The following is a 24,338-nucleotide window of genomic DNA, read 5'->3' as shown; positions in this document are numbered from 1 at the left end:
ATGCCTGTAATCCCAGCACTTTAGGAGGCTGAGGCGGGAGGATTGTTTGAGATCAGGACTTTGAGACCAGTCTAGGCAACAAAGCAAGACCCTGTCTCTACAAAACACAGAAGAAAATAGCTGGGCATGGTGGTGCGTACCTAAAATCCTAGGTACTCAGGAGGAGGAGGATTGTTTGAGCCCAGGCGGTTGAGGCTGGAGGGAGCCATGGTTGTGCCACTGCACTCCAGCCTTGGTGACAGGGCAAGACCCTATCTCAAAACATCTCACAGATGTTTGTACCCATCTGTGTATTTTAGCTTCTGAAAAATGATGATTCATTTTTAAATAGTCAAATAAAAATGTATTTCTCAAAATATATAAAGAAAAGAAAAGGAAATTTAGATAAAAACAGAGCCATGGTTCTTTTCTGGGCCATATTACATTCATACACACAGCAAATAAATCACGGAAGAGTGGATATATATAAGAAAATTAGTGACAGTGTCCAGTTGCATTTCAGATGACAACAGCATACAATTATTAGCTTCATTCTTTCACATTGTAGCCCTTACAAAACTCTTATGTTTAATTAAAGGACTGAAAACTTTTAAATTTTCTAAATGGCTATAATGCCACCACTTCGAAGTTTTGTTGTGCTAGTTAAATGGCATAATGTATAAAAATGCCTGGCACTGTGCTTTGCACATGCTGAGTGCTCAATAACAGATGCCAATATTATTTTAAAGAGACCTTACCCTATCTGAATTTTCCAAATAAGTGCTAATAAAGCTTTTGTTTATCACCTAGGCCCAGAGTAGAATTTTATACTCTTGATTCACAGTAAAACAGAATTTAAATTTCATTTATAATTATCAAAACTTGTTAGGATGAGAAAAAGTAAAGCAGATATTATCCTATATAACTGGAAGTTTCTTCTACAGTACCTTGGTATTCATTGAAAATAGTTGGATTTCAATAATAGGTATGAGTTGCCTCAATTTTTAAAAAATTAACTAAAATTAACTATGTGCAAGTTGTATGACTCACTTAGAAAACAAATGTTTGCTTTCTTAAATATGGCTCCTTGAGCCAATAGTAATTAGATCCCCCTTCCTTATGCCTATGAAATAACAAGAAATAAATCAATGGAGACAATCGCTTGCCCTCACACCCTAACACATACCCTTAGAGAGAGACCAGAGAAAAGTTAGTTTGGTTCTCATGAACAGAAGCAGATGGAGGTGGAAGGAGCCATGTTCACTAGATATAACATGATTGATGTTAAAAAAAAAAATCAGTAGAATGGAACTCTGATATCTAGCTCTACTATGCTCCCACGAGAGATGATGAAGATCTGAGTCCAAAGTACTCAAGACCTGGTTCTCATGCAACCATTTAACACTATGTCAGCTTTAAATTACATCTGTCCCAAGAATGGTCCTCAGACCCAGCAGTGGGGCCAGAGATGAATGGAAGCCCACCTACATTGTTGAGGATGATCTTCTTTTCTCAGTCAACCAATTTAAATGCTAATCTCTTTCAGACAGCATCACAGACACACCCAGAAATCATGTTTTAAGTTCAGGGATACAAACACAGGTTTGTTTCATAAGTAAGCTTGTGTTGTGGGGGTTTGTTGTACAGATTATTTCATCACCCAGGAATTAAGCCTAGTACCTAATAGTTATTTTTCTGATCCTCTTCATCCTCCCACCCTCCACCCTCCAAGAGGCCTCAGTGTGTGGTGTTCCCCTCTATGAGTCCATGTGTTCTCATAATTTAGCTCCCACTTCTAAATGAGAACAGGCAGTATTTGGTTTTCAGTTTTTGTGTTAGTTTGCTAAAGATAATGGCCTCCAGCTCCATCCATATCCCTGAAAAGGACATGATCTTATTCTTTTTTACAGCTGCATAGTATTTCATGGTGTATATGTACCACATTTTCCTTACCAGTCTATCATTGATGGGCATTTGGGTTGATTCCATGTCTTTGCTATTATGAACAGTACTGCAATGAACATTTGCATGTATGTGTCTTTATGATAGAATGATTTATATTCCTCTGGGCATATACCCTGTAATGGGATTGCTGGATCGAATGGTAGTTTTGTCTTTAGATCTTTGAGGAACTGACACACTGTCTTCCACAATGGCTGAACTACTGTACATTCCCACCAACAGTGTATAAGCACTTCTTTTTCTCCACAACCTCACTGGCATTTGTTATTTTTTGACTTTTTAATAATAGTCATTCTGACTGGTGTGCGATGATATCTCATTGTGGTTTTGATTAATTTTTCTTGAATGATCAGGGATATTGAGCTTCTTTTCATATGCTCGCTGGTTGTCATGCATTTTCTTAAGTTAATGTATGCACAAATGCAAGTCAATCATTTTATCCAGAGCCAGGCATATAGTAAGAGTTCTAGAAATGATACCTTTTATTATTGCTGTTGTTACTATTGTTTTTTATAATTAGTAAAATACATGGCTGCTATGGTTTGAATATGTCCCCCAAAGTTCAGGTGATAGAAGCTTGATCCCCAGTGTGGAGGTTTTTGGAGGTGGAAACTTTAAGAAGTGTTTAGGTCATGAAGGCACAACCCTCATAAATGGCTTAACACAATTATTGAGTAGTAGGTTTGTTACTACAGGAGCTGATTCCTTATAAAAGGACAAGCTAAGCCCCATTCTCATTCTCTCTCTCTCTTTTTGCCCTTCTCCCATAAGATGACACAGTAAGAAATCCTTTACCACATGCTGGCACCGTTATATTGGACTTTCCAGACTCCAGAATTGAGAAATAAATTTCTTTCTTTATAATTTTCCCAGTTTGTGGTATTTTGTTACAGCAGCACAAAGCAGGCTAAGACAGGAAATTGGTATGGGAGGAGCAGGCTAGAAAAAGCCTAGATTGACATAAATTTTGCATTAAGAGTGATTCCACTGAGGTCTCAGGAGAGGATAGCTGTAGGGAAAGTCTGAAACTTCTTAGAGATTACTTTTTTTGGTCCTGATGAGAATGTTGGTAGACATATAGGTAGAGTAAACACCATTCTGATGAGGTCTTAGGTGGAAAAGATAAATGTCTTATTGGAAACTGGAGTAAGGATCATCCTTGTTATGAAGTGGCAAAAAAACTTGGCAGAATTCTGTTCATGCCCTATGGCTTTATGGGAGGCAGAATTTAAGAGAGGTGAACTAGGATATCTGATGGAAGAGACATCTCAGCAGCAAAGCATTCAGTGGGTTCCATGGCTTCTTTCAAGCACATATAGTAAAATGTTGAGGAGAGAGAAATGATTTAAAGATGGAATGTATAATGAAAAGTGAAGACTAATAAAAAAATTTGGAGAACTGTCAGCCTGGCCATATAAAGAATAAAAAAGCATGTTTGAGAGAGAAAAAGAAGGGTTTGGCCAAGTGGTCATTTGCTGAAAAGATTAATCTGGCTAGAAGGAAGCCAAGTTCTATTCATAAGACAATGGGAGAATGACCTGGAAGATATTTCTGAGATCATGGAGTTAGGACCAGGAGTTAGGCAAGTTAGGACCTTAAGGGCAAGGCTTCCAGAGAGGTGCCTGAAAGACCTCAGCATTCACTGCCCTGTCCTGCCTCACAACACCAGTCTGGGAGATCTACAGGCACAAAACTCCAACCTGTGAGAGCTGCTCAGGAGTGAACTGAGACAAGCAAAGCTGTGGAGGTGAGGCTGCCTGGGGAACTGGGGGCCCAATCCCTGACCCAGTGGGTCTAGAAGTTGGGACATGGAGTCAAAGATTATTCTCAACCCTTAGGATTTAATATGGTTTGCCCTGCTGGGTTTTGGACTTACTTAAGGCCAATTGCCCCTCTTTTCTTGCCTATTTTTCCCAGGAATGGAAATGTCTTTCACATACCTGTCCCACCACTGAATTTCAGAAGTAGGTAACTTGTTTTGATTCCACAGGCTCATGGCTGGAGAATTTGCCTCAGGATGAATTGTGCCTTGAGTCTTATCCATATCTGACTTGGATAAGACACTGGAGTTTGGACTTTTAAGTTGGTGCTGAAATGAGTTACAATGTGGGGGCTACTGGAAGGGAGGAAATGAATTTTGCATGTGTGAAGGACATACATTTGGGGGCCCGGGGGTGAAATGCTATGATTTGAATGTGTCCCACAAAGTTCACTTGTTGGAGACCTGGAGGTATTGGGAGGTGGGACCTTTAAAAGGTGTTAGGTCATGAGGGCATTACCCTCATGGATGGATCCATGCTGTTATCACAGGAGTGGGTTTATCACGTGAGTTGATTTCTTTTAAAAGCATGAGTTTAACTCTGTCTCTGTCTCCCTCTCTGACGTTCTGCCATGGGATGATGCAGCAAGAAGGCCTCTGCCAGAGGCTAACACATTGATATTGAACTTCCCATCCTCCCAAACTGTGAGAAATCAATTTCTTTTCTTTATAAATTACCCAGTTTGTGATAGTCTGTTATGGCAGCACAAGCAGACTAAGATAATCCCTAAAGTTGTATATGATTTCTCCCTTAGATATTATTTGGTTTCTTCTCAACTAATTTCTTGGTTCATTTCTAAAATCATTCAGGTATTTCAAAAGAGATATAGTTGAACAAGTGGACATAAATAGCATATCAGTTACTATCCTCACATTGGCAAGAACCGTTATAATTAGTACCAACATCCTTTACATTAACATATGAAGTGCAAGTTCTGGCTAAATAAAATCCTTTGCAGTTCAGTTCTTAGACTTATTAGATAAGAGAACATAAATGTTTTATACCTTGACTCCAGTAATGCTTCAGGTATAGATTCCCCTGGTACCTGTGGACAAAACAGAGAATAAGGGCTACAGTATGGTACAATCCACATTTGTAAATTTGTAAGTGGTCAAACCACTACTCTGCCCATTGAAAGACTATAAGGCATGCCACAGATCCTCTTCCTCCTATTCTGAACAAGATTCTGACCAATATTTTTCTCACATACTTTGATGAAGAGACTTTTAGATTGAATTTTAATATTTACGATCTGTAAATTCTTCCTCTAGATCTTCCACAGCTAAAGATACAAATGGAAATTCATTAGGCAAAGAAAATGCAAAAAGAGTAACAATATCGGTCTGTGTTTGCATAATAGTGAAGGAGAAACTCTCTTGTTACCCATCACCCCATTTGGAAAAGTACAGCCCATAGGTTTTGAAAAAGAAAAAATATTGAGTGACTGGACTAGGTGAAAGGAGCAGGGCTGGTCTTCATGGAGAGAGGGGATGGCTGATACGATATTAGAAGTAGTTACTTTAGACTGGAAGACAGTCTATAATTAAGATACCAAGCAGGGAAACTGAATATATCCAATGACACAGTCAGAGAACTTAATGTTCTCAAATAATACCTAAAATGAGAAAAAAAGTGTGATAATGGTTTAAATTTTTTAAAACTCTGGAATGTTTGATTATAGTCAATATGTATTAATTATAAGCTAATTATGTGGGCATAAAAGCTCAGGTATTTTCAGACTTAAACTGTTGATGGTATGAAGAAATGCAAAAGATGTCTGCAGATTTTTGCAGATTAAAAATTAGCTCAGCTAATTTTTAACTATGTTGCCCAGGCTAATCTTGAACTCCTGGGCTCAAGTGATCCTCCTGCCTTGGCCTCCCAGTGTGCTGGGATTACAGGGGTGAGCCATCATGTCCAGCCTATAATTTCTTAAAATGTATTTTTCTTGCCTTACATTGATCAATAGAAACCTTAAAAAAAATAGACCTAGTAAGATGGTTATCACTGACTTGGTCCTAAACTCAGGGAGAAGGATTTCAGTGTATCATCGACAGCTATAACATTTGCTCTAGGTTTTTTTTTTAATACTTTTCATCAGGAAATAGAGTATTTCATTTGATTCCCAGTTTGCTAAGAATATTTGTGAACAGATGCAGAATTGTATCAAATTTTTTTCTGAATGTTTCTCTTTTAATCTGTTAATGTATTGAATTACATTAACTGGTTTTCTAATACTTCATTATTGGGGTCTCATTGACTCTTTAATCCGTGGTAGTTTGCTTTGTCATCAGTTGAGCTGCTCTTGCTAAGTTAACTAGGTAGTTCCTTGGTCCTCAATCTAGTAAGTGACTTTTCATTAATATCATGAAGTACTGATTACCCTCCTTGTAACACTCCTTGCTCTTAGTAGCTTTGAAATCCTAGTCTCTTGGTTTTCCTCTTCCTTCTGATGGCTTCTTAATTTTTCCTTTGGTTTCTTTATCGTCTAGTGTTCCTCAGGGCCCTTGGAGCGCCTCACCTCTAATAAAATCAAATATGTGTTGATGTTCTCCAAACCTCCCCATGTGGTCCAAATTTCTTTTCTGAGCTGCAGTCACAAATATCAAAGTGCCTACTCCAACTTTCCACTTGGATGACTTTACAGATACTCCAAAATGTTCAAAACAGAACTCATCTTCCAACTTTTCTTCTTTCTCCTATTTTTTGGCTTCTAAACCTATTCTTCCTCCAGTGATTCCCTCAGATCACAGTACCACATGCATCCAGGAGTGAAAGGAGAGCTTAAATGTCATTGCAGAATCCTCCTCCTTTTTCTAGCCTCCAAATCCATCACACAGACTATTGATTCTTTCCCTTAAATGTTTCTCATAGCCATATATTTCTTTCCATCTCTAGACACTAACTTGGCCAAAGCCATCATTCTTCTTCCTAAGATATTGCTACATTTCTTCATTTTCATTCAGCCTTTGTCTCAGAAACTCCTTCCTTTTTCTTTCTTTGTCTCTCTCTTCCTTTCCTCTTTCTCATCCTTTCTTCCCTCCCTCTCTTCTTTCTTTCCTTCCTTTCTTGCTTACTTTTTCTCCTCCTGTCTTACTATAATTTTAAATATCTGTGCTAAATGAAAATAATTTTGTTCATAGGAAATAACTTACCAGTATTTCTTTATACAACATCATTCTTAAAATATACACTTTTAAATGTTAATTAATAGAATTTAATTGAGGAGTATGACAGCAACATTAAAAAGGTCCAAGTTTTAAAAATTATTTCATTCATTTTTTGGGTTAATTTTTGTCTGGCAACACTTGAACACTAATTTCTAGTAATAGAATATCTGTTTGCTGACCATAAACCAAGACACATAATCTGTAACTTTGAGTTCAATTATGATGCATTAGGGGTTTTTGTCAAAATAATTGTTCCTACATTGTAGAACAAATACTTTTGTTTCCTCTTTCCTTATTTCATCTAAAACAATTTTCTACCTGTCTATTAAGCCTAAATTGGTAGCAATATATCTCTGGCCAAAAAAAAAAAAAAAAATAGAACATATATAAAACCAAGGTAAAGAGCAAAACTATGTTTAATTTTGAATAAGTTACTATAAGATACCTGAGCAACATTTAGACCGAAATATCAGTAGGACTTTAATTTCAAAAAAGTAGTTTGGGTTTCAGTGTCTTTTGGATATTACTCAATCAGTTCAAAATATGACTTGAGTTTCCTCATGAAATTCTAAGTATTTTCCAGATCCAAGGCAAATGTCACCTCCGTTTTCTCCCCAACAGTAGTGTTTGTAGTTCCCTTTTCTGCTTTAATAGTACATTTTATTCTTGATTCTGTCCCATTGTTTTTTTCCTGTTTTCACCATTTTATAGACTTCTTAATGCTTTTTGGTGGTAAATATATTGCATTTGCATAAGGTCAGAAACATAGCAGGCACTAATAAAATATATTCGTTGAATAATAACAAATTAGATTATATCTACAGCTTCCTCTGAAAAACAATAAAGATATTTGGATCCAAGTGGTGTAGTATTTCAGGTAAGCAGAAATGTACAAATCAGAGAAAGGGGGGGATCTAGTCTATATTTGCATGTTAACATACTTGACTTTATCCTTTTAATCATTACCACAAGTGGAAAGTTTCAGCCCATGCCAATGATAAATGGACACAGAAACTGTTTGGTTTAGAATTCAGTAGCTCTTTCAAATAAATGAAAACACTTCCGTGAAGGTATGTGAGACTGCATCGCTTAGTAGATCTTTTGGGATTAAGATCAGAATTATAGTAAAAATAGGCAAAGACTTCCTTAAGTATATGACACTGTATCCAACAGCAGAAGGTTCTGATCAAGACTGGAAGTGCAATAAAAGCAATGAAGATAAGTATCAGAAATGAATGCTCTTCTGCAATGGTTTGATTGTAAATTTATTAATGATACAAAGTATTAAAAACTTGGATTTTTTGTCTCTAGAAATGCCCACTGAATTGGATAAAATCTTTCTGATTCTGGCAATAGTGGAATTCATCAACGGCCTGCTGGGGAATGTGTTCATTGGCCTGGTAAACTGCTCCGAAGGGATCAAGAACCAAAAGGTCTTCTCAGCTGACTTCATCCTCACCTGCTTGGCTATCTCCACAATTGGACAACTGTTGGTGATACTGTTTGATTCATTTCTAGTGGGACTTGCTTCACATTTATATACCACATATAGACTAGGAAAACTTGTTATTTTGCTTTGGCACATGACTAATCACTTGACAACCTGGCTTGCCACCTGCCTAAGCATTTTCTATTTCTTTAAGATAGCCCACTTCCCCCACTCCCTTTTCCTCTGGCTGAGGTGGAGGATGAACGGAATGATTGTTATGCTTTGTACATTGTCTTTGTTCTTACTGATTTTTGACAGTTTAGTGCTAAAATTATTTATTGATATCTCACTCAATATAATAGATAAAAGTAATCTGACTTTATATTTCGATGAAAGTAAAACACTCTATGATAAACTCTCTATTTTAAAAACTCTTCTTAGCTTGACCAGTTTTATCCCCTTTTCTCTGTCCCTGACCTCATTGCTTTTTTTATTTCTGTCCTTGGTGAGACATACTAGAAATTTGAAGCTCAGTTCCTTGGGCTCTAGAGACTCCAGCACAGAGGCCCATAGGAGGGCCATGAAAATGGTGATGTCTTTCCTTTTCCTCTTCATAGTTCATTTTTTTTCCTTACAAGTGGCCAATTGGATATTTTTTATGTCGTGGAACAACAAGTACATAAAGTTTGTCATGTTAGCCTTAAATGCCTTTCCCTCGTGCCACTCATTTATTCTCATTCTGGGAAACAGCAAGCTGCGACAGACAGCTGTGAGGCTACTGTCGCATCTCAGAAACTATACAAAAACATCAAACCCTTTACCTTTGTAGACAGACTTTCCGGAAGCTTTTCTAAGAGAATAACTCAACGAGGATGAACTTAGGGATCACTTCCACTTTTTTTTTTTTTTCTACTGGGTTTCTCTAAATATTTTGGAACATAAATGAAATCCTACCAGGTTGCTTTTGATGGTAATTCACACATTGCCAGTCGATACCATTTTAAAAGTAATCATTTTTGTTTGGAGCATTGGCAAGCAATATTTTAGCCTCACATATTATTTCAAAAAAATCTAAATTATTTAATTTTATATGCAAATGACAGGTAATTGCAACTTGTGGAGAAAAAGGTGTGTGAGTCTTTAAAAGCAAGATAGATTATAAACTTGAATGGGTAAAAGATATATACAATGTGGATAGAAAATCTAATTAAAAACTAAAGTCACAGCAGGAAAAAGATAGCCTCATAGCTTCAAAGCCAAGCTTTTTTTTTTTTTCTTTTTTTTTTTTTTTAATGGAATCTCGCTCTGTCACCCAGGCTGGAGTGCAGTGGTGTGATCTTGGCTCACTGCCACCTCCACCTCCTGGGTTCAAGCAACTCTCCTATCTCAGCCTCCCGAGTAGCTGTGACTATAGGCACACACCACCACACACGGCTAATTTTTGTATTTTTAGTAGAGACGGGGTTTCACCATATTGGTCAGGCTGGTCTCGAATTCCTGACCTCAGGTGATCCACCCGCCTTGGCCTCCCAAAGTGCTGGGATTACAGGCATGAGACACTGTGCCCGGCCCCAAGCATTTTTTTTAAATGAAAAAAAGTGGTATATTTTTGTTATTAGAAGTCTTGTTGATAACAAGGAAATACGATGATTATGTGAGAAAAGGAAGATTTGTAGCGTGAAATAAAATAATCTTTAAATGGAAACTGGAAACACATGATTTAATGCTGATGTCAATTTTAAACCCCAAATAATAAACATTTTGATGTTTCTAGGCACTTGCTAATTTTGCTAAATTCTAGTACATGCAATATACATTTTCAGAGAGGCAGAAACCAATATTTCTACCGTGTTATGTAACAGAACTAAAATTATAGAGGTTTATGTCTTAATTCACAATTATACTCATATTGCTACTACAAAAAGATCATAATTACATTCTGAGGATGATTGTGTTTGTGTTTATTTATGTGACATGCATTTTGTTGCAATCTGATCACTGGATTTCTTAGAGGAAAAAATAGAAACAATGTTAACCAGCAAGGCACAGAAAGCAAAGTGATGTTGTTTACAGAATGTTGCAGGCTTATTGTAAATTTTAGACAAGCATATATATACATAGTGCTGCTTTGACTGTGATAATCTAAGATTAGATAAGGTAACAAACTACAGATTGTAAATAAGGTTAAGGGTGGGAAAATTTACTAAAAAATTTTGAATATGATGGCACAGATTAAAACACTGTACAGAAGCTGTATAGTGAAATTTTTTAACAACAAAATTCCTTTTAGAATTTACTTTTGATATATTCTTTATATTGTGCTAGATTACAGAAACAAAAATGTGCTATTAAATACTGATAAATACATGCTTGTAAATTAATCTTGATGAAGCTATAGGTGAGGGCATGACTCCACAGCTGTGCCCTGGAGCCGGAAATGATGTTAGAATTATTAATACTTCCCCCTCCACATATGCATAAAATGAAATTGTAAGTACATCTGGGCTATATGGTATCATGTATTAATAACAATGATGTTGATGATAGTTTTAATGATAATACAACTTTTTTTTAGTAATTTGCATTTTACGAAATAAAATGTACATATGTTATTTTGATCACTAATTTAGCATTTTGTCAAAGATTATAAGTATAATTTTCTTGCCTTGATAAAAGGTAATGTGCAAATCAAGCTGAATATATTTTAGATTTAGATACTGAGTTTATTTTAAAGATATTCTTTTATATAAGTGACTTAACCTTGTATTCTTTACAAGATAACACAAAATACTATTTATATTTTTGTGTCAGTAAACTTTTCTTTGGTAAGCAGTTGATCCAACTCATGAGCAACCTTAGTGGTAAATGAATACATGTCTAATTAAGAGCAATACATGTCTAACACTTAGTAGGCAGCAACCCCAGGGAGATGGGACTACAAGGAACAGGGCCCCATTCTTCACAATAGAAGCAAAACAAAAATGTAGTAACAGCAGCCCGGGACATATTCTTGTTATTGCAATTGATGTATTGTAATCTGTTTTTTTTTTTTTTTTTGAGACAGAGTCTTGCTCTGTCATCCAGGCTGGAGTACAGTGGGGCGATCTTGGCTCACAGCAACCTCCACCTCCCAGGTTCAAGTGATTCTCCTGCTTCAGCTTCCTGAGTAGCTGGGATTACAGGTGGTGTATGCTACCATGCCTGGCTAATTTCTGTATTTTTAGTAGAGACGGGGTTTCACCATGTTAGCCAGGCTGGTCTCGAACTCCTGACCTCAGGTGATCCACCCACCTCGGCCTCTCAAAGTATTGGGATTACAGGCATTGAGCCACTGTGCCTGGCCAGTAATCTGCATATTTGAATGGCAAATGAGAGCAAGCTCTGCACCTCCACTTTCTCCCAAACAAGGCCTTTGTGGGAATTTAGCAGCCACCAAGCCACAATCCAAGAGCCATTCCCAACACATGCACTGCCACATGCAACATGGAGAAGAAAGACTGATGGGATTATGACCTACCCCGGGACCCAGCTGTTGGGGAAAGAGGGAGATTATCACTCATTTTTACAGACTCCCACTCATCTCACTTGTCAAATAAACGTTCATTTCAAGATTCTGGGTGTAATCATTGTGGTTATTTCAATGCATACAGTCGGGCAATTTATAGGACAGGAACAAATAACCTGTTTCTACTGCTGAAATTGGCTTATCTCCAACCCATAGCTCTAGTTCTGAAGGCAAATAAGACACAAATCAAGTATACCAAGGCATGTTTTCTTAAACCGTACTGAATGTATACATCAGGTAGAAACCCATACCTATACTGATTTCCAAGAAAGAGGAGCACCAATTTCCTCACTGTCTCGGGTGATTTATCTGCTAGGTCTTAGTAGGTGGCTTTTTCTAGCAACATCTTGATTAGACAGCATCTTCTCTGAGCCAGAGTCATGCTTTAAGGGAGGTTTTTTTTTAAAAAAAAAAAAAAAAACTCTTATTTTAGTTTCAGGGGTAAATGTGCAGGTTTGTTATACAAGTAAACTCGTGTCATGGGAGTTTGTTGTACAGATTATTTTGTCACCCAGGTACTAAGCCTATTACCCAATAGTTATTTTAGGGAGTGTTTGCATATTTGCATGGTCGTTTTTCTTTCATTCTAGACACTGGATGATATTTTATCTAGAGTAGGACATAGATTAATTATGTAGATTTAAAAAATTGTGATTACTAACTTGGACTTTGAATACAACTCATAGTATATGGGACTTGTGGTTTTTATACTTGTTATTGAATCTTTTATTTTTAGTTTCTTCAAACTCAGATGTTCTTAATCACTATCTCCTGACTGACTTGTTTCGGTGTTTGTCACAGCTAAACCATGCCTATCAATGGAGTCTTCTTCTCAATTAGCCTTTATATGACTTGCAGAGCATTTCTGAAAACATCAGTGATCTCTAGAGCTATCTTGCTTCTTGTGTCACGAAATCTAGTTTTCTAGCCATCTTCATCTCCCTGGGCCAGAAGCAGTTCCTTTTCATGAAGAGAAGTACCAAGCCTCCCCCATCTTGGGTGGCAGACCAACATGTTCCTTTTGATTCTGTATGCTTTCTTGATTGAACTAGAAAGATTACAGAACAGTGTTGGGTTTTTCAGGATTAGAACAGAAATCTTTCATAAGCTCATATATGAATGTAACATTTTCTCTAAGGAGGTACTTTCTTTTCTTGCTCTGATACTTGTTTCACAGTCAAGACTAATTCATTTTCTCCTTTGGTGTGCTGCTAGTGGGAGTGCCAAGTAAGTTAGCACTAATTCATTTAACAAATAGTTATGGAAGACCTACTAATATCCAGGACCTTTATGTTCTGTGAATTGGAAATAGACCAATGAACAACAACAAAAAAAGTTGCTTATGTGGTTGTTAAGAGAGTTGGTGGCCAGTTTGTCAGTCAGCGTCAAAATTGGCTGAATGAGAAACACACTGTCAGAGAACAAAGCAGGCAAAACCCTGTCCTGTCCTTGCAGAATCATAGATTTGCAGCTTTTGGGTAGAAAGATTTTTGCCTGGGTTTGGAAGCCACTGTAAGACATACATCAAGAGCCTCTCAGTGAGTGCCAGCAATGTACTCCAGACCAATTAGGTAAAAAAAATCCCTGGGGGTGGCCCACAGGCATCAATATGTTTTTTTAAAGCTCCCAAGTTAACTCCAATGTGCAGTCAAGGTTGAAAAACATTGTATTAGAGTTACAAAATAATACAAATAAATTATAAAATATATTTTACTGTGGATACATTTTTATGAGACAAATAATTTTACCAAAGGAAGAATTAATGAAAAGGAGAATCTCCCTCCTATTCTCCCTCTTATGATTTTTTGCTATTTTTCTATCGTTTTTTACTACTTTTTTTTCATTTCAGTTGATAAGAGCTTATTCAAAATCAAATAGCCAGGAAGGCATTGGAAACCAAGCTCAAAAGTTCAGTAAAATAGCTCAGATAGAGGAAGACTTTTTGTTTCTTTACATCTGCTTTTACGTAATTGTGTAAAATCATCTCCCTTTTTGTCTATTTCTTTAAGAAATCCTAAAAGCTTCAAGACCTAAGCCAACTGTCATTATCTTCATGAAACTAGAGTTAGTTATTGGCTATAGATTTTATAACACCCTCCTCTGTGTTGTAATTGCATTTTGATCAAACTGTGGTTACATTCAGTAGTAAAAGCACATTTAATGTTGCTTTTTTTCACTACCCTGTGAGCTTTTGGATGCTTCTTTTTATTACACTTAATTCATCTAAAGTAGAATTGGAAATATTATGGAGTTTATTTAATGAAACTAATGAATAATACATATATTATAGAGGTTATTTTTAGATAATTCTTTTAAAATTAAGATATTCAAATCCAAATGGTATTGACTTTCAGTTGAGGAGAAAATTACAAATCAGTGTAAAGAAATCTGTTTGATATTTGCATACCTGACTTCGCCCTTCTAGATGTCCTCACACATGGGAAATTGCTCTCAGTGCCAATGATGAGTGGGCACATTTACTACATTTACTATTTAATTTGTAAGTCAGTAGCTGATTAAAAATAATGTTACAGTTTTTTGTTAATTGAGATATGTGAGACTGGATCTTCTTGCACATATTTCAGGCCTGCTAGTGAGATGAATATAAAAAAAACAGAAAGATCTTTTGTGAAGATAAGTGAGATGGCATCAAATGGAAGATCATTCTGAGTTACTCTGAACATTTTAAATATAAATCTGAAAATCATCAAGTTGGATATTATTCTGCAAGTTTTGACAGCAAAAGTATCAGTGAAACATAGGATTAGCTTTCTGGATTTGTTTCTACAGAAATGCCACCTGGAATTGGAAATACCTTTCTGATAGTAATGATGGGAGAATTCATAATCTGAATGCTAGGGAATGGGTTCATTGTACTAGTTAACTGCATTGACTGGTTAGGAGTCAAATGATCTTATTAGCCGACTGCATCCTCACCAGCCTGGCTGTCTCCACAATCAGTCAACTTTGGATAATACTACTTGATTCATTTGTAACAGCATTATGGCCACATCTATATGCCTTCAATAAACTAATAAAATTTATTAATATTTTTTGGGCACTGACCAATCACTTAGTTACCTGGCTTGCTGCCTTAGTGTTTTCTACTTTTTTAAAATAGCCAGTTTTTCCCACCCATGCTTCATCTGGCTGAGATGGAGAATTAGCAGAACGCTACTTGAACTCCCACTGGGGTCTTTGTTCTTACTGTTTTTCAACCTTGCATTAACAGGTGGACTTAGTGACTTGTGGATTAACAGCTACACAACTTATGAAAGAAACTCAACTTGGTCTTTAGATGTAAGTAAAATTCTATATTATAACCTCTGGATTCTTGTCAGTTTGATCTATTTAATTTCCTTTCTTCTGTCCCTGATCTCACTGCTCCTTTTAATTCTGTCCTTGATGAGACATATCAGGAATTTGCAGCTCAACACCATGGGCCTGAGGGACCTCAGAATGAAGGCCCATAAGAGGGCCATGAAAATGAAAATGAAAATGATGGTGTCTTTTCTCCTCTTCTTTTTGGTTCACTTTGCTTCTCTCCTACTACCAGGTTGGATTTTCCTTATACAGCAGAAATAGAAGGCCAATTTTTTTGCCTTGTTAACATCAATTATTTTTCCTTCAAACCACTCATTTGTCCTAATTTTGGAAAACTGCAAGCTGAGACAGACTGCTGTGGGACTACTGTGGCATCTTAAGTGCCACCTAAAAAGAGTGAAACCTTAGTTTTGTAGACTTTTCTGGATTTTTCTATATTCCAGGGGAATTAATGAGAACACATTGAAGATGTATTTTAGCATGTGTTTTTCACCCAGATTATTTTAAGGTATAATTAAGCATCACAAAATTTCCCTAGAATGGCCTATAAATGAACAATTTACTCATAAAGTCAGACAATGTAATACTGAATTTTTTTAAAAAAGTAAGTATCATTGTCATTTTAATATTTGCTAGTAACTAGGAAATATTTGAGACTTAATATAAATGTAAAATATATAATGCAACATGTATTAATTTTATATGTGCTGGCAAATATATGATTACATTCATATATGAGGAAAAAAAACAGTAGTATTTGGAAATGGTTCTAAATACCATTAGAACCTAATACTTACTCCAATCTGGGGTAGGTGGAATATTTTTATAACATTAAGTAAAATACATTAAGAACTAAAAATATTGAAAGCATATAATCTCATAACAATAGATGTAACTTTTAAAACAAAATAGCATTCTCTCATTAGGACTCCAGCTAGGAATTCAACCTATCCTACCTTTGTAGGATAAGTGCAAAATCAATTGAATTTCTAAAAAGAAGTTGAATACTTATCCCTATGTCCATAATGATGCTCATATTTTTACTTTATAGGATCAAAACCACACTTTGACACAGGATCTCTGTGTGTGTGCACATGTGTAATGATATATTTTTGTCATACCATGAATACTAGTGTGCTACATCAGAGAAAACTAACACAACCAACTAACTCACTAGGAATAAGAACATAAAGGAAAATTTATAAGAGAATGTCACATATTTGCATAAATTTTAGGCATGTTTGTATTTGTGTATAGTTCTAGGTTGACTTTTACAATAAAATAAAGTAACTGAAAATGTATATAATATATAATCTTAAGGCCAGTCCAGGCCTATACAGACATTTAGATTTTTAAAATTCCATTCATTGTTAGATACTGTATAATAAATTTCCTAATGATTATCATGGACATTATTTTGCTTTAGAAAGGGCAACATTAAAATCACACTGGCTATATTTAGGTTCAGATACTGTGGATAATTTGGTTTGGAATTACTCCTTTCAGTAAACAAGTTAAATTCCTTTCCCCTTCCCCTTCCCCTTCTCCTTCCCTCCCCTCTCCTCCCTCCCCTCCCCTTGACCCTCCCCATCGCCACTCCTTCCCCTCCCTCTCCCCTCCCCTTCCCTTCCCTTCTTTACTTTTTGAGAGGGAGTTTTGCTCTTGTTGCCCAGGCTGGAGTGCAATGGCGCAATCTTGGCTCACTGCAACCTCTGCTTCCTGGGTTCAAGCAATTCTCCTGCCTCAGCCTCCCAAGTAGCTGGGATTATAGGCATGCGCCACCATGCCTGTCTAATTTTTTTTGTATTTTTAGTAGAGACAGGGTTTCTCCATTTTGGTCAGGTTGGTCTCGAACTCCCAACCTCAGATTACCTGCCTGCCTTGGCCTCCCAAAGTGCTGGGATTACAGGGGTGAGCCACTGCATCCAGCCTAAACTTTTCTTTAATGATCAAAATTCAAAAAATTTAAACAACCATATACAACCCTTGCTTCTAATGAGTGGGACTTAGAAGTAAATGTCTCATTAGGATTAAGTCTTCACATCTCACGTACTACCCTTGGAGAGATAAAACCATATGGAGCAGAGACCTATTCCAGATAACAAAAGCACAGAAAATGACTATTAAACGATGAAGGCTGGGAGACAGTCTGGGACTGTGGCTACCACTGTATTGCATTCTCCCTATTACAATGGCATTTTGAGATTAAGCTCTGCACCATCATTTTCCATAATAAAAGCCTGGGTTGGAGATGCAAGCCACGATCCAAGAAAACCACGACTCTTACATCCAAAGCTAGTTTCAGGCAATCTGGAGAGAACTGTATCCTATCCTGGGCACAAATAATTGGGAAAAGAAAATGATCGACTTTTTTTTTTGCCAATTGCTTTCCCCCTAAAGTAAGTTTATAGTCTTGATGTCATGAGAGTTTTTGAGTTTCCTGCCCCCGCACCCCCACCCAGTTTGGTCACACAGTTGATTTATAGAAGAGTTGCCAATAACCTGAATAACCTGTTTCTAATGCCAAAAACAGCTGACGCCTGAGCCCTGCCTTAGGCCTAGAACTTAAGATGAGAAGATATTTTGGGTGTGCAAGCCATGTTGTCCTTAGCTTTACTCAAAGAAGACATCCTAGTGAAAATATGCATGGATCAATACATATTTCAGAGGGCATGATAGTCTCTGTTGAATCTCTGATAGTTCATATAGTTTGCTGCTGCCCTTGATCTCATGTCCTTTGAGCTGGAGACTTCCTTAATTAAAATACAGAAACAAGGAGGCCATCTGCAAAACCCATACTTCCAGTCCACTCATCTGTTACATTGCTTAATGCTGTGTGCAAGACCTAGGCCCTGAGCTAGATGATTGCCAAGAATAAATCTTCATTTAGAAAATTGATGAGATGGTTGGTTTGATAAATTCAGAAAAATGTTAGGCAATATTTTTTTGGGAAGGTTATTTGTAGAAGAAATCCCAGGTGACAGATAAACTATTTTCAATTTTAGCTATTTTGAGAGGCACCAATGTAGATGCAGCTTCAGAAGACAAAGGCATTATCCTGACTTGTATATTGCCACCTCTATTCCTTAGCCCTATGTTTAATAAATGAATCAGTTCTGGAAATAAGTTAGCTTCCCTTTTATGCAGATATAACTTGGCCCCTGAACTTTGAAGCTTCTATTAATTACTTTCCTTTTAGACTTCAGTTTGAGATACTTTCACAGTTTTCAAAAACCAATTAAAAAGTGAAAATGATCTCTTGAACAACAGTCCTTTTTTTACTTTAAACATCTCGTATCTTTGGCTTTTTTTTTGAGACAAGGTCTTGCTCTGCAGCCCTGGCTGGAGTACAGTGGCATGATTACAGCTGTTTTTTTTTTTTTTTTTTTTAATCTGCTGAACATAATCTCTAATTCTCTGCCAATGATCTTAGAGCCAAGACATTCTAGTTACAATATTTCATTATTTGGCGATGTGACTGTTTTTCTCCCTCTTTTTGGTTGATGAAAAGTTGTACCCAACTTCCCTCACTAATAATATGAATGATCTCCATTTCTCTTTATCGTTTATTGATGCATGCCACTATTTTACAGTGGCTAAGTCCATATGCTTGGTGTTGAAAGCTATGAAGATGGTGAAGATTTTGTAATGTTCATTGCAGATCCCTAATCAGGATAGAAACTGGCAGGGATGTCCTGCAATTAAGCTACTAAGACTTCCATAGTTTCTTTTCATTTGTAGTAGGCTCTTGGGAAGGTCCTCAGGCCTTTTAGTTGTCCCAAGAGCATTGCTGAAATTTATATTTGTGGAGAGTAGAGGTAGGGGGAGGTTCACTTAAATTTTGAAAAGATTCATGACTTGACCTGGTGGTAATCCTGCTGAGCAAATCCTATTAAGTTTAGCTTGTTCAGGCTGCTATAAAAAATACCATAAAATAGGTGCTTATAAACAACAGAAATTTATTTCTCACAGTTCTAGAAGCTGGGAAGTCCAAGATCCAGGCATTCACAAATTTGATATCTGGTGAGGGTTCATTTCCTTGTTCCTAGATGACTTTTCCCTATAACCTTACATGGCAAAAGGGGTAAGGGAATTATTTTGGGGTCTCCTTTATAAGGGCACTAATCCCATTCATGAGGGTTTCATCTTTATGACCTGATCACCTCCCAAAGGCCCCATCTCCTAAGATCATCACTTTGGGGGTTAGAATGCCAATATGTTAATTTTTGGGGGGCACATTCAGACCACAGTACAAGTGTTAAAACTGCAAGAAGAATTCCCACACTCAAGGTAACCCAAGTAATAGACTAATATGAATCAATCCAACCCAATTGTTGGGAATTCTCATAGTTCTTGCAGAGGTTCTTTCCTTGGTCCATTTTCTTGGAACTTCCCAAGTCATCTTTAGACTACTTCCCATGCTCAAACTTCCAAGTATTAGGATATTCCTTTCCCTCATCTTTTATCCCTATATTCCTCAACTTTCATCCTACCCCTTTATGCTTCTACATTTAACTTTATTTTCTTCCTGACTCTATCAAAAGCTATTGATGTCCTGCCAGAAAGATCTCCGATTAAAAGCAAACTGCAAAATTTTCTAACAAAATTTAGTTAGGGATCCTCAGGACAGGAAGAGACATGGCTTCAAAATCTAAGATTGTCTGATCTCTACTCTGGGTAGCAAAGGAAAGTGTTTCCCTTCCATCCTGAGGACAATGTTCTTTCCTCTTTCTCCCTTTGCTCCCATACCCCTCAATCCCACCACCCTCTAATAAAATAAGCCAATAGGTTTAAGGCTGCAGAGAGTAAAAAATACTTGAACTTACATATCAAATCATGTTAAATATTTATATTTTAGTATGAAAGACCATCAGTAGTTATGTTAAAAAAAAACTATTACCCAGGTAATATTTCTGTCCAGAAATTTGAGAAACATAATTATTTTTAATTATCTACACATTTAAGAAAATTGAACTCCTTATGAAATATATCTTTAGGAATTATTGGAGATTCATTTGAGGTCTGGTTGGTTATCATGACCTCAGGAATTTACTTAACCTCTCTAAATCCCGGTTTGCTTCTCTGAAAAATGATAAAAATATTTTCCTCACAGGGTATATGTGAGAATTACGGAGCTCATGTATATAAATAATTTTTCATAGTTCCTGGTATTAAAAACTCAATGTATTTTAAAAATGATGCTGATGGTAATGATATGCTATTTGTCAAGTCATCACATGTATTTTTACCCAGAATTAAAAAAAAAAAATTTTCCCCTATCCCTTACGTTACATATGTTGCTATGTTCACTGTTTTCTTTTTATAGTTAAAATAAGCTGTAACACATCGTTTCCCATTTTTTTTTGCCAGCTACATTTCTTTTTATCTTTATTGATAATAATTATACCACCTATATCTCTGCTTTTTCATGCTTGAGGGATCTCTGGATCAATCAATGTGCATGATGGTCTGAAAAAGCCCAATTTATGGGCAATAAAGTGAATCATCTTATTATCAGGGACAAATGTATCTGTTTCCTTTATTGACTGCTGACTATGTAGAGCATACCAACCAAATTGCCATTCATCTATCCATTCATTCAACAATATTTATTAGCTATTCTGCACTGGGCAATGCTCCAGGCTTGGGGATAGAACAGTGAACAAACAAAATCCTTAGCCTAATGGATATTACCTGGAAGTGTGCCAGGAAGAATAAACTCACTTGTGAATTACAACAATAAGTGGTTTATTCAGGTCAAAATCTTGTTTTGTCTCCTGGGAATTTCACTGAATTGCATCATGTAGGAGGCAAACTATACCTCAAGAATTAAGAGCAATTGTGAATAAATGATAAACCACAGAGCTTACATTTACCTCCTAATACATTTAACTCCTAATATATATATACATATATAACACACATATATTAGGAGGTAAATGTAAGCTGTAACTTTATGCATATATAGTATGTAAGTAGTAACTATACATATATACTTATATACTGTATACATATATAGCAAGTAGTAACTACACATATATACATATATAGTTACTACTTACATTTATATATGTGTATGTATATATATATGTATACATACAGTACACACACATACTGTTACTACAGGGTGTAAAATTGAATAGGATATAGTGTCTTCCCTCACAGAGCTGCCAATTATGTTGGAGGATGTAATAAATACAAAGTCTGTTTCATCATCTTCAGTTTAACAAATGACTGATGTGAGGAAAAAAGTTGTAGGAATATGTTCACGTAGTCACCCAAATGGAGCATCCTACTCTGTCACCATTTCAGGATTAAGACTAGACAGTCTTTTGTGTAACAAATTGGGACATCAGTGCTCTGGGAAACAGTGATGTCCACCATTCTAAATCCCTTGGTATTACTATTTCATTGATTAAACTACACTTCTGGTATTTTAGACTAAAATGTTTTGGCTTATTGCATTCTAGGAAACTCGACTTGGTTATATAAAACAGTTGATGCACGATTAGGGAAAAATAAGGCAACCTATGAAAATGGCCTTATGGATTAAAAGAAGTGAGCTCCTATATGGTCAGTGGAATCGAGGAAAAATTTAATGGAAAAAGCACCATCTAAGCTTAGCTTTAAAACACAGAGTATCTTCAGGTAGAAAAGGCTATAGGAGAATGTGCCCAAATGGAGTTTGGCTGGAGACAAAGAATAAAGACTAGAAAGAACAATTACCCAAGGCCAGACATGGTGTTGGAGGGAGCAAGATGCTTACTATTTAAAGCCATAGAACACTGTTTGCCGGACACAATGAGTGGAATATAGAACACGGCAACTAGTTTAAAACTTTACCCCTCTTAGTGGTTTATTAGTTAATTTTTTCCTGAAAAAAATGTGTATACTACTTTTTCTGCACTTTTCTATATCAGATCTTGATTTAAAACTTTACCACTCTTAGTGATTTATTATTATAGTTTTTTATCTAAAAAAATGTGTATACTACTTTTTCTGCATTTTTCTATATCAGATCTTGATTGGCTCACCACCATTACACACACACATCTCTCTTCTCTCCCATCCTCCCAGTGTTATAGAATCATTTGTTGCAAAATCACTATTCAGTATTTACATAATTATGGCTGACTTTACATGACTAGTATTATTCACAGTTGAGGTATACACTGTATACAGTGTAGTTTTAAAATTTTTATTTTTCTCAGGGTTCAAAATTACATGTTCTGTTTTCTTAATTTTGAAAAGTATGCGATCACTAATTTATCCCCACACTCTTTGGAAAACGTAGGCTCTCTAGGCTGTATTCAAATACACCAAGTACTCTCTCAGTTTTTATTTTTTGAAATATTCTACCTGAGCTCTCCATCTTTAAGCATTTCCTGTTGACTTCATACTGTTCTCCCCTACCACTCTCCCTCTTTAATATATTACCGTTTTAGAAACGTTATGGCTACCCTGTAATAAAAATGTCTTTCCCTACTCAACAACAGACAGTACCTTTCAAGTTCCCACTTTATAAGGACATAACCACCATTCCATTTACTTCCCCCGCCCTCCTTCAACATTCCCACTTGTATTTCCGGCTGTATTTTTAAAACATGGTAAATAACATTTGCACTCCACTTTGTATAATTATGCCCTTAAACAATAAAAACCATAAACAACATTTGTATTTTACGATTATTTAAACGTTATTCAGTGAACAGCCAAGCTTTGTGCTACTATGGGATTTCCTTTTCTGCGGTTCCAAGTCTTGATCCACGTCCTGCCAGAGGAGCACTGAAATAGAGCCCATTTTCTTACACTCTCGCCATTAGTTCAAAAGCTTGCAGCATTTTATGTCTGGTACTTGGAGGATGCTTTTCCTGCACAGTTTTGCTTTTTTTCACTTAAAGTTTCTGATTATTATTGTTTTCTCTTGTGGGATGAAGAATTATGTACCTTCTATATCACAGCCTTAATACCTTCAGCTTCTTATTCATTCAAATCTTGCTTACAATCCAGTCCCAGTATTCCCGGTTTACTGATTTTCTTTTTCCTGAAAATTTTAGCCGTCTGTTTTGTTTTGAAATAATGCACCCTCTGCGCTTTGTCACATTCTGAAATTCGTCACGTGTTTTAGGATGCACACTTTCTTAGATCTTTTCGAGGGTCTTAACTGCAGTTCTGTTTCCGGAATCGCGTATTTTCTCTTTCTAGGGATTGTGGGTTCCCGGCCGTCCCCTAGAGGAGCTCCGCTGGTAGCTAAGACGGCAGCCACGAAGAGCGCCTGAGCACTCTCGCGAGACTGTGGGGCTCGCCATTCGCAGCTCCGCCGCGCCGCAACGGACCCTGGGAGTCGGCCATCATGCTGGCCCCTGAGGCCGTTAGCTTAGTCATGGCTCTAAAAGTGTACCTGCAATCGGATGTTGAGGATCACCGAGCCCGCGACGTAGAAGTACGGGAAGTTCATGCGCAGCTGCCAGGCCAGCTCGAAGAAGGCGAGCAGGGTGCGGGACAGCCCCTTGCAGAAGACGCCGTACGAGGTGGGGGCCGCGGCGGGGCTTGAGGCCCTGACGGCCAAGGAAGACGGAGCCGCCGTGGGGGCCATGGGCCAGGTGTCGCCGCCCGCCCAGCGTCTGTAGCGAGGGTTGCCGCAGGGCCCGCGGACCCCCTAGCGACGGCTGGGACCGGCGGGACGGTGAGCAAACCGGCCCACCGGCTCACACCCAAGCTTGCCTCCGCCGCCGCTCCGTCCAGTGCGGCGCGTAGCCCCAGGCGCCGCTGGCGCTCCGCCCCTTCCTGTCTGCTGCTCGCTGTGGCGTTTACCATTTCGAGCTCAACTGATGGTAGGTAGCTCTGGAATAGGATGTGTTATATAGCATGTACGAACATCCATGCAGATAGTTCCACTTTAAAATGAAAAAAGCTAAGCGAGATGTAACTTGCTGTAGGGCACAAAATTTGTAAGGGCCAAAGCCAGATTAAAACTTTAGTTTGTCTGCTGTGTTATGTGGGATGTTAGGAGTCTTACCCTTTTGATTTCATAACATTAATATTAGGGCAAGATGATTCCTACGCCAATAAAGGCGCGAGGTCTCTGT

General features: G+C 37.2%; 2 protein-coding genes across 7 annotated transcripts in view; one reads left to right on the top strand and one right to left on the bottom strand.

Moving 5' to 3' along the window:
- The window catches only part of SMIM10L1 (small integral membrane protein 10 like 1), a 282,294-nt gene extending 258,266 nt beyond the window's left edge, over positions 1-24,028 (bottom strand). For 3 of the 6 annotated variants that reach the window (XM_054526822.2, XM_024256937.3, XM_024256938.3), the window contains exons 1-2: positions 23,651-24,028; positions 4,766-4,806 (exon numbers count right to left, since the gene is read on the bottom strand). In XM_054526822.2, coding sequence (XP_054382797.1) covers positions 4,766-4,806; positions 23,651-23,845 — 236 coding nt within the window. In that variant the 5' untranslated portion in view covers positions 23,846-24,028. The remainder of the gene's footprint in view (positions 1-4,765; positions 4,807-23,650) is intronic. The other 3 variants (XM_054526821.2, XM_063712027.1, XR_010135719.1) reach the window with 2 other exon arrangements.
- TAS2R42 (taste 2 receptor member 42) lies at positions 7,647-9,189 on the top strand. Its single transcript, XM_002822935.4, has one exon. It carries the CDS (start codon positions 8,167-8,169, stop codon positions 9,187-9,189), a length of 1,023 nt encoding a protein of 340 aa, XP_002822981.2. The 5' UTR covers positions 7,647-8,166.
- Positions 24,029-24,338: the final 310 nt, after the last annotated feature.

This window comes from Pongo abelii, chromosome 10 (genome assembly GCF_028885655.2).
Source record: "Pongo abelii isolate AG06213 chromosome 10, NHGRI_mPonAbe1-v2.0_pri, whole genome shotgun sequence".
Lineage (NCBI taxonomy): Eukaryota > Metazoa > Chordata > Mammalia > Primates > Hominidae > Pongo > Pongo abelii.
This window is presented reverse-complemented; position numbering and strand designations above follow the sequence as displayed.